The sequence below is a fragment of the Ictidomys tridecemlineatus genome, chromosome 5, assembly GCF_052094955.1.
Source record: "Ictidomys tridecemlineatus isolate mIctTri1 chromosome 5, mIctTri1.hap1, whole genome shotgun sequence".
NCBI classification, from domain to species: domain Eukaryota; kingdom Metazoa; phylum Chordata; class Mammalia; order Rodentia; family Sciuridae; genus Ictidomys; species Ictidomys tridecemlineatus.
The window spans coordinates 88843427-88854843 of NC_135481.1; the positions used below are offsets into that span (position 1 = coordinate 88843427).

Below are 11417 nucleotides of genomic sequence, written 5' to 3' on the forward strand. Positions count from 1 at the left end.
CTGAACAAAAGGACACTAAAATTTCTCATTATCAATAATCACTTCAGTGTGATGGACTAAATTCACCAATTCAAAGGCAGGGATTGGAAAAATGGATTAAAACTATGATCTAACTATATGCTGCTTTTGAGACTTACCTTAGATCCTACTATATAAAAAAGGGTGAGAATGAAAGAACATGAAAAGCTATTCCATGCAAATAGTAATCTAAAAAGAGCTAAAGTGGCTATTTAACATCAGACAAAATAGACTGTAAAATAACTCATATTAAAAGACACAAAGAACATGGCATATTGAATAAAAGCCAATACCTCAAGAAGACAATATATATGTAACCTTCACAGACATATATGCTCCAAACATCAGCTCTCCAGAAAGATGAAGCAAACATTGGCAGAGTTGAAGGGAGAAATTGACAGTTATATAAAAATCTTTGGGAACTTCCATACCTCTCTGACAGCAACAGAATGCACATTTCTCTCAAGTGCATATGAATCATTCTCCAGAATACACAATATGCTGTGCCACAAACCAATTTTTAGTATGTTCAAAAAAGATTGAAATAATTCAAATTCTTTTCTCTAGTCACAATAAAAGAAAGCTAGAAATCAATAACAGAAGGGAAATAAAAGTTCACAAACTTAAGAAATTGAAATACCCACATAAGTAATCAATGGGTCAAAGAAGAAATCGCAAGAGAAACTAGACAATTTATTGAGATAAAAGGAAATATAACATAACAGAATGGATGGGATACAGAAGAATCAGTGCTCAGAGGGAAATATATAACTGGAAACATGTACATAAAAAAAGGAAAGATCTCAAGTCAACATCACAACATTGTACACTTGAAAGAATTAATTAAAGATCAAATAACTCAACCCAGCCACAGGAAGAAAATTATGAACATTAGAAAGAAATCAGCAAAAATGCAAAGAAATAAAACCACAAGTGGTTTCTTTCAAAAGATAACAAAATTGACAAACTTTTAGCTAGATCAACTCAGAACAAAATGATTCATATTACTAAAGGCAGAAATGAAAATAGAGACATTCTACCCATAAAGAAAAGGTTATAAAATAACATTTGTACCCAGCAAAATTGGATAATCTATATGAAATGGACAAACACCTAGAAATCCAGAAATTATCACAACTGACTCAAGAAAAATGAGAAAACTCACCTATAACCAGTAAAGAGTTTGAGTCAGTAATCAAAAAATCTCCTAACAAAGAAAACCTCAGGACCAGAGAGCTTCACTGGCAAATTATAATAAACATTTACATAAGATTAACACAAAATTCTTCTCTCAAAAAAAACGGAAGAGGAGGTAAACTTCCTGACATTCAGAGACAAACACCAGGATACTAAAGTGAAAATGTCCAAAGAAAAGAAAATTATACACCAATATTCTTTATGAATACACATACAAAAATCCTAACAAAATTATAGTAAATCAAAGCTGACTGCACAATAAGAGGATTTTACCCCAATGACTAAGTGAGATTTATTCCAGAAATGCAATGGGTAGTTCAACATAAGGAAACAATCAAGGTGATATACTATATTGATAGAATAGAGAGGCAAGGTCATACAGTCAACTCAATAGATACAGAAAAAAAAAACATTAAAAAAATTCAAAACTCCTTCATGATTTACAAAATTCAGCAAACTAGGGAAAGGAGAAATTCCTTAACATCATAAAGGATGTTTATCAAAACCCAAAAGCTACCATCATACACAGTGTTGGAAGACTAAAACTTCCCCCTAGCTTTAGGAACAAGATAACAATGTCCACTTTCACTGCATATCCACTGTTATTCAACATTGTACAAGATTTCCTATACAAGCAAGTAGGCAAGACAATGATTAAAAAAAGACATTTAACTTGGAAGAAAAAAGTAAAACTATTTTTATTTGCAGATGTTTATTGTATTATAAAGGATATATAGAATATCCAAACAAAAAACAGACATAGTTTAGTAAATGAATTCAGCAATTTGCAAGATACAAGATTAGTTGTATTTCTGTATACCAGCAATGTAAAAGAAAAATTAAGAAAAAATTCCATTTAAGAGAATATCCATGATTATTGTATGGTGGTCTATTAGACTCTTGAACTTGAGAAGAGTTTGCTTGATGAACATAGCTGCATCATTACTTGAGGCATATATATTTATGATTGTTATGTCTTGTTGGTGTATGGTTCCCTTGAGCAGTATGTAGTGTCCCTCTTTATCCCTTTTGATTAACTTTGGCTTGAAATCTATTTTATTAGATATGAGTATGGACACTCCTGCTTGTTTCCGCAGTCCATATGAGTGGTATGATTTTTCCCAACCTTTCACTTTCAGTCTATGTATATCTTTTCCTATCAAATGCATCTCCTGTAGGCAGCATATTGTTGGGTCTTGTTTTGTGATACATTCAACTAGCCTGTGTCTCTTAATTGGTGAGTTTAAGCCATTAACATTTAGGGTTATTACTGAGATATGTTTTGTTCTTCTAGCCATATTTGTTTATTAATGTTACTAAACCTGATTTGTTTTCCTCTTTGATTACTTTTCCCCCTTTACTGTCCTACCTCCCTCCGTTGGTTTTCAATGTTATTTTCCACTTCCTCTTCCTGTAATGTTTTTCCAAGGATTTTTTGAAGAGATGGTTTTCTAGCTGCGAATTCTTTTAACTTTTGTTTATCGTGGAAGGTTTTAATTTCATCTTCCATCCTGAAGCTTAATTTCGCCGGATACATGATTCTTGGTTGGAACCCATTTTCTTTCAGTGTTTGAAATATGTTATTCCAGGATCTTCTAGCTTTCAGACTCTGTGTTGAGAGATCAGCTGTTATCCTGATTGTTTTGCCCCTAAATGTAATCTGCTTCCTTTCTCTTGTAGCTTTTAAAATTCTCTCCTTATATTGTATGTTGGACATCTTCATCATAATGTGTCTAGGTGTGGATCTCTTATGATTTTGCACATTCGGCGTCCTGTAGGCTTCTAGGATTTGGGATTCTGTCTCATTCTTCAAGTCTGGGAAGTTTTCTCGTATTATTTCATTGAATAGATTGTTTATACCTTTGGTTTGGAGCTCTGTGCCTTCCTGTATCCCAATGGACTCTTAAGTTTGGTCTTTTAATATTATCCCATATTTCTTGGATGTTCTGCTCATGGTTTCTTAGCAGACTTGCTGAGCTGTCTATGTTCTTTTCAAGTTGAAATACTTTGTCTTCATTGTCTGATGTTCTATCTTCTAAGTGATCTACTCTGCTGGTAGTATTCTCAATTGAGTTTTTAAGTTGGTTTATTGCTTCCTGAATTTCTAGGATTTCTATTTGTTTGTTTTTTATTACCTCTAACTCCCTGTGAAATTGATCTTTTACTTCCTGGATTTGTTTATGTAGTTCCTTGTCAAAGTGATCTTTCATTGTCTGATTTTGCTGTCTCATGTCTTCCTTGAGACTCCAGATCACCTGAAGCAAAAAAAAAGAGGGAATATCCAAAAGAATAAAATATCTAAAACTAAATTTTACAAAGGAAATGGAAAATTGTGCACTGAAAACTACAATGCATTGCTGAAATAAAGTACAGAAGGCCTAATTAAATGGAAAGACATTCCATGTTAACAGATTAGAAGACAATATTGGTAAATGGCAGTGCTCCTCAGATTCAATATAACATCTATCAAAATTCCAGTGGCTTTTGCTTCTGAAATCAAAAAGATAATGCAATGGAATTGCAAGAATCCCCAAAAAGCAAAAACAGTATTGAAGAAGAAGAAAGTTAAAGGACTTCCAATTCTCAAAACTTACTATAAGTTATAATAATCAAAATATGGTGGTACTGGTATAAAGAGACACATGGGTCAATGAAATGGAATTGAGGTTCAGAAATAACCCAACATTTATAGCCAATTGATCTTTAATAAAAGTAGTCAAGGAAGTTTTTACTATTCAGTGAAGAAAGAATAATATCTTCAATAAATGGAACTGGGACAAAGGGACAACCACAGGCAAAAGAATATGATGAACCTCCATCTCACTCCATGCTTCATGATCAAGTCAAAATAGATCAACAGCCTATGTAACAGTTAAGAACATAAAACTCTTAGAAGAAATACTCAGGGAAATCTTCATGCCCTTCTGATTTGACAATGGATTCTTGGGTCTAACATCAAAAGAACAAACAAACCATGAAATAAATAAGTTGACTTCACAAAAATGTTGTGTATTAAATGACAGTGTTGAGAAAATGAAAAGTCAATCAGCAGAAAGGGAAAAAATGCTTTAAAATCACAGAAAAATCAGGATGGTTGCATATTCCATCTAAACAAGAAGAAACTAGTGTGTTATTCCTACCCTGGGAAATAGCCTTGAATAATTAGGAAAAATAACACCTGAAAGTAATAAAATCATTTACAGCACTTTCTAGAATAAAGACTTTTAAAAAGTTTGGTATCCATGAAATATGAAGAACTCTGATAACTCAACAATGAAACACCAAACAATGTAATTTTTTAAATGGGCCTAGGGCTTGAGTTAACATCTTTCCAAAGAAGATATGCAAATGAACACTCAAAAAGGGGCACAATATTATTAGTCATGAAGGAAATGCAAATCAAAACCAAAGTGTCACCCCACTTCACACCACTACAACAAGTATAATAACATTAGCAAAAAAAAGTAAGTGTTCGAAAGCAAGTGGAGAAATAGGTACCCTCATACATTGTGGGTTGGAATGTAAAATGGTGCAGCTACTGTAGATAATGCTTTGGATCCTCAAGAATTTCAACACTGGATTACCATATGATCCAGAAATTCCATTCCTAATTATGTATCCAAGAGAAAGAAAGAATAACATATTGGGCAACAGAAATTTGTAAACAAATGTTTATTGCTGAATTAACCATAACAGCCAAAATGTAGAAATAATATGAATGCTCCTCAAGAGATGAGCGAATAAATTGTGGTGTAACACAGTTGTCATAGGACAGAATGAATACCAATACATGCTATGGCTTGGATGGATCTCAGCACACTATTCTAAGTGAAAGAAGCCAGGCCCAAAAGATACATACATGCTTTCAATTCTATGAAATATCCAGAATATGCAAATCTTTAGAGACTGAAAAAGTAGTGGTTGCCAGGGGTGGTGTGGGGAATGGTAGTGTAAAGGGGAAAATGGAGTTACTGACAGGCTACATAGTGTCCTGGGGTGATGAAAAACTTGGAATTAAAGACATGTTGTACTTGCACATTTTGAATTCATGAAATGCCACTGAAATCGTACACTTTAAAGTAATTAATTGTGTATTCTGTGAATTCTACCTCAGTATTTATTTATTTTTCTGCTGTATGGCAAATCAAAGCCAGGGCTTCACATGTACTGAACTACACCTCTAGTCCAACTTCTATGTCTTTATAAATAGGTCATATCCAATGCTTATTATGATCTCTTTTTAATTTAAAAAATGCAGATATTATATGAAATAAAGTGTTAGATCATGTAAGACATTAAAGGTAATTACCATGCATGGTGAAAAATCAGGTAATTTTAATTCTTTTTGCTCAAACTGTTTTTTAAATTATACAACTTTAAGAATTAAATGCATATTAATTTTTAATAACTAGGAAAAATACTATGGAAATATTAACTGATTTTTTTTGTCAGTATTAGGTATTAAACTCAGGGCCCTGTATTTGCACAGATTCTACCGTTGAGCTACATCTCTGGCTCTGTTTATTTTGAGACAGAGTCTCACTAAGTTGCACAGGCTGTCCTCAATACTTGTAATCTTCCTGCCTCAACTTTCTGTGTAGAAGGGACTAATAGATTTTTTTTAAGCATAAAGACAGTGTTTACACTGTAGGGTTGAGAATAAAAGGAAATTGCATTACATGTACAGAATTGCCCCAAGTATTTAGAATACACTGCTTTAGTTTAAACATCTGTCTGTGGGAGACAAAAAAATATGTGTTACTTTTCCTTTCTACTTTCTTTTTTAAAATATTTATTTTTTAGTTATAGGTGGACACAATATCTTTATTTTATTTTTATGTGGTGCTAAGGATCGAACCCAGTATCTCACACATGGTAAGCTAGTATTCAACCTCTGAGCCACAACCCAGGCCCTTCCTTTCTACTTCCTAAATTTTCTTGATGACCCATAATAACCTACAATCAGAAAGGTAATTTATTTTTAAAATTTTACTGTTGGACCCATTAATGTTTTTTTATAATTTTTTTAGTTGTTTGTGGAACTTCATTTATTTTACTTATTTATTTGTGGTGCTGAGAATCCAACACAGTGCCTCCACATGCTACCACTGAGTCACAACCCCAGCCCCATTAAGTTTTTTTTAAGTAGAGCTTTAATAAATGTAGATAGTTGGCTATTGATAAGGAGGATGTAGAATCATTCATGTTGAAACATTTGTTCCTCCTAGAAAGATTGTAAAATACAGAAAAAACAAAGATGGAAATCCAACTATTTCTGGATGTAGTTGACATTAGAACAACATGGATTTCAATTGGAGAAGTCTGCATATATGTGGATTATGGTAGGAAGGTGGATTTGTGAAAATCTGGAAAACAAAAAAAGGAAACTCATAGCCTAGAGTATTGAAAAAATTAAGAAAAGAGTATGTGATAAATGCATAAAATGTACATAATAGTCTATTTTAGCATTTGCTACCATTCAATATGCATGAATCTATTATAAAGGTTAAAATTTATCAAAACTCACACACAAAAATCGGATCATACACGATGCCACTCAGTGGAGGGAAAGGTTAAAAAAAAAGTGAAGAGGTTGCATTAAATCTTACTGCATGAATGAACTGCAACACATCCTCATCCACTGCAGTAATTTCTTAGCCATCTCCTGTTGCTGTTGCAGTGAGCTCCCTTGTTGTAACTCTTTAAAAGCCCCTGTGATACTGATCATCTCCAGGTGAGCTCCACACTTTCAAAGGTGGACCATATTTAGTTGTTCTTGTAAAAGACCTGAGCATGGGCTCAGCTAGAAGCAATCCTCCACTTCCCATGGAGTATGAATATTACCAGTGTCTACTGTGAGCCTTCTGTCAAGAGCGTGCCTCTCTGACCAAACTTAGGGAAGATTAAAAGGACGATCATTGTCCTTTGGCTGCCCGGCATGCTTTCTCATTTCACATGGTATTGGTGAGCTGACTATCCTTTAGGATATCAGCCTCTCCCATCCTTAGTTCAATTGGTTTGGGTGGGACCTAGCATACTCTACACTAAGAAGTAGGAGTGGCTTGGCTCAAGTGAATCAGAGGATTCAACTCCTGGAGCCTCAGCAACTTGTTAATTTAGGCCAGTGAATGTTCAATGTGAAGATTTTGCTTAAAACATTAAGACGAGAGGTGGACTCTATCACACTGAGTTTTGGTAATTAAATGAGTGATGTATAAATCGCCCTGGGAAGAAGGCATAATGATGAACGTTTTTCCAGGTAGGATTAGAGGATGGGAGACTTGCCTTGTTACGGTATATATGTCACTCTACCTTAGCCCTCCACAAACCATGCCCCACTCATCTTATGGATCATCTTCCAGAAGGTCAGGGAAAGGAGACACATCTCCAGCATGCTTTGTCCTAGCACAGAGATGGAGGCACATCTGCTAAATTCATGTCTGCTACAGAAATTACCCTAATGAGCTTAGCAGCAGGGAATGGAGACCATGGATGGTGGTATCACTGGGAACCTAGCTTCCAGTACCACATCCTACAGTCTCCACCTTATGCTCCTGGGTTTCAGTTCTGAGCTGGAACAGGTGGTGCACTCTGAGTCATCAGCACCAGGTACTGATGTGGTCACAGCCTGATTCTCACACAACCACTCAGAAGATGTCATCAGGCCAGGCAGTGGGGGTAGGGAGCTCTCATAGAAAGCCTTCTATAATGAAGCACCTTAAAAACAGAAACACAAGATCTCAGAGCCCACTCCACCTTCTTCTGCCCCTGGGGACTAAAAGACAACAAGGACGAAACTCCACAAGCCCTCCTAAGAAGATGCATTTGCTCCTGCTCCTGTTGGCCTTCTTTCTGCCTCCCAAGGCACAGGCAGGTGAGTGATCATCCCCTCTCTCAGAGGTCCAACCCTGACCCACAGCTGGCACACAATTCCTGTCCCTTCTGCACACCATAAATCCATCCTTCTACCCAGAATCAGTCCCACTGCAGAACCCCAAGGGAGACACTGGGTAAGCTAGCAATAGGAACAAAGAGGGCAGAAATCTGTTTGGAAGAAGAGCCAGTGGATGTAGACCTCTGCCTAGACCCCATGCTGGTCATCTGGAATGTGGGGCTTACCTACAAGTGCACCCCAGAGGGTAGAAGGAAGGAAATATTCAATTATCCTGGAAAGGGGCAAAGTGGGTCTGGCACGTGGGTCTGGCACCTGTGTCTGGGGTGAGACAGGTGCACCCCTTGCCAACTGCTTAGCAGAGAACTCTAGAGCCCAGGTGACCCCCAGAAATGCTGGAATCACTTTTCCCTTTGCTTAGTTCCAAGCCACTCCATCACTTTCTCCAACTCTGTTTCTCTTCCCAGACCTCTGGTGACTCCCCTGTTTTCTAGTAGGAGCCACTGTGGCAGACACTAACTTCTCTGCTTTCCAGCACCCCAGCAGCACTGCCCTACCAACCCTCACCCAGAGACAAACTAGAGCCATTCCTTTGTGTATCCCATGGACTACACGTCAGGCCTAGGAAATAGGACAGAACAACATCTAGAGTGAACTGAAATCCTGGTCAGTAGCAAGCAGCCAGTGTCCTAGGCATCACAACACTCAGGAGGGCCTCAGAAATTTCTGGAAGAAGAAACTTCCTCTGGCATTTTATTGTCCCTAGAAATGTATGCTCAACTCCACCTATGTAAGGAAGAAAAACTCATAGACCAACACCTGCTTTTCTTCCCTTTTTCAGAAGAGGAAATTGAGGCCCCATTTCTCAGCCCCTGTTCAGATCCAGGTCTTCCAAGGTTCCCAAATGCCCCACAGTTCTGGAGGCATGGAACGGATGCCCATCTGCTGGGTTCAGTGGGTGCAAACAAATAGGGTGACTTTTCCTTCAGGGGAGATCATCGGGGGACATGAATCCAAGCCCCACTCCCGGCCCTACATGGCCTATCTTCAGTTTGTTGCTCAGGGTGTACAGAAGAAGTGTGGTGGGTTCCTGATAAGAGAAGACTTTGTGCTAACGGCCGCTCACTGCTTAGGAAGGTGAGAACCAGATAATAGCCCAGACCCTCCTGCAAACATTACATAGAGACCTCTGCCTCCTTCTCAGTAGACAAATGGACACCTGGGAGAATACGTGCAAGAGATGCCTTTAGGGGTGAGAAAGAAAGAGGATGGCCAAGTCCTATGGAGAGCAAGGCAGGTGACTCTGGAGGCACTACTGAGTAAGAAAGACCAGGGTGGCCAACCTACCATATCAAGAGCTAGGAACATGCTTTGCATGACAATGCAAACTAAAAAAATTTGCATGTGTTTTCCTGGGCATGATTGAGTCCTGAGAACATATGGTTCAGATACCAATGGCTTGAGAAATCTTCTCAACTGATAAGAAGCAAATGGCACTGTCACTCAGCCCAAGGCCTCCTGTCCTCTCTGCTCCTCCTCAGCTACAGCTCTACCCTGGTCTGCTGTAGCCTGCTCTTCACAGCTCCTAGATGTATTCTTTATGACTTCACATGACCCATGACCACTGCATTCTCTATGCAGGCCAATGACTGTCACCCTGGGGGCACACAACATTGAGAAGCAGGAGAAGACCCAGCAGGTCATCCCAGTGAAAAGAACCATCCCCCACCCAGACTATGATGATCAATACTTCTACAATGACATCATGTTATTGCAGGTATGTCCCCCTCCCAGCTGCCTCTGTACTCCCTAGTACAGGTGCTACCCTCCCACCATGACCCTGCCCTTTTACTGACTTGCACCCCGGCCATCATGGTGTCCAGGAACAGAGGCCCTTATCTGAACTGAACTCTTTCTTCTCCCCCATAGCTAGAGAAAAAAAGCCAAGTTAAATGCAGCTGTGCAGCCTATCAAGCTGCCCAGGGGCAAGGACAAGGTGAAGCCTGGGAAGGTGTGTCTTGTGGCTGGCTGGGGCAGAGTGGCCACAAATGGCAAAACCTCCAACACACTGCAGGAGGTAAAGCTGAAAGTGCAGAAGCACCAGGTGTGCGAATGCAAGGAATTATTAAAATACAATAGTACCATCCATATATGTGCAGGAGATCCAAAGGAAAACAAAGATTCCTTAAAGGTAAGACTGAGTGTCTGTCTCTCTTGGCTCTGAGGAGAGGGGTGTTTGGGGGAAGATCTGGGGCACAGAGACCAGGCAGCATGAGCTTCCCTCACCCAGTTGGCTGTCATTTCTCCCTGGAAAGAGAAGAAGGGAGCAGCTGGGAGTACCTACGGCCTGCATTGAATGAAGCCTGCCTGGAAAGTTGAGCTTGCAATGCTCCACACTGCCTCAGCTCACAGGCATTAGAGACCTGTGCACCTATGTGTGCAGTTGCTCTCACCAAGTGTCTCCTCAGTGCTGGCACCCACCCTTGTCCCTGGGCTCATCCTCCATGCTGGTGTCTGTGCCACTCACCTGCTTCCACAACCTTGAACAATGCAACAGTGGACCCTCACACGTTCATAGGGAGACGATCCCAGAACCTGGGGAGTAGGACAGAGGCTACCCCGGGAGGGACGTGAAGTAAAAACAATGTCCACAGTCAGAACATATCAGCTGAGGGCCCTCAGAGTCCTGCAGAGTCCTCTGAACACAGACTCTACAGGTCGTCCTTGTCTGAGAGGTAGTCTGAGATGGCAGGGAGGATCCAACCAGGAGGATACAGGCTCAGTCCTCCCTCTTCTCTCTTCACAGGGGGACTCTGGAGGCCCTCTTGTGTGTAACCATGTGGCCCAAGGAATTGTCTCTTATGGGAAAAAAGATGGGAAACCTCCAGGCGTCTACACCAAAGTCTCCAGATTCCTACAGTGGATAAAGGAAACCATGAAAAGCCACCAAGAACAGGAGACAGACTAAACCACCTCTATATCTAACCTCCTTTCCCAGAACTGAGTCTAGAATCACCCTGGAGGAGGTGCCCACAACTGAATAAATGTCTCTTAGCCATGTGGGAAGGCTGGTTTCTTCTTTATTCACTGACCTTCATTCACAGGGTCTGTGTGCCAGGCAGCCAATGACACAGTTCTGTATTTTCTGCTTTTCCCTCCTCTTTCTCCCTCAACACCTGCCTAAACCCCACACAAAGCTGTGACCCAGCCCCTTCCCACCCCTCCAGTATCTCCGGGACTTGCCTTCTGCCAGTGTTGGAGCTGGGCACCACCAGGAGAAATTTTGAATGGCCCTTTTCCTGGGTCTCAT

General features: G+C 39.6%; 1 protein-coding gene across 1 annotated transcript; it reads left to right on the forward strand.

Moving 5' to 3' along the window:
- Window positions 1-7872: 7872 nt before the first annotated feature.
- Window positions 7873-11075, forward strand: LOC101978189 (granzyme B(G,H)). The gene is made up of 5 exons (XM_078048916.1): window positions 7873-8089; window positions 9097-9244; window positions 9749-9884; window positions 10041-10298; window positions 10914-11075. The coding sequence occupies exons 1-5, from the start codon at window positions 7924-7926 to the stop codon at window positions 11073-11075; spliced, it is 870 nt and encodes a 289-aa protein (XP_077905042.1). The 5' UTR covers window positions 7873-7923.
- The last annotated feature ends 342 nt before the right edge of the window (window positions 11076-11417 follow it).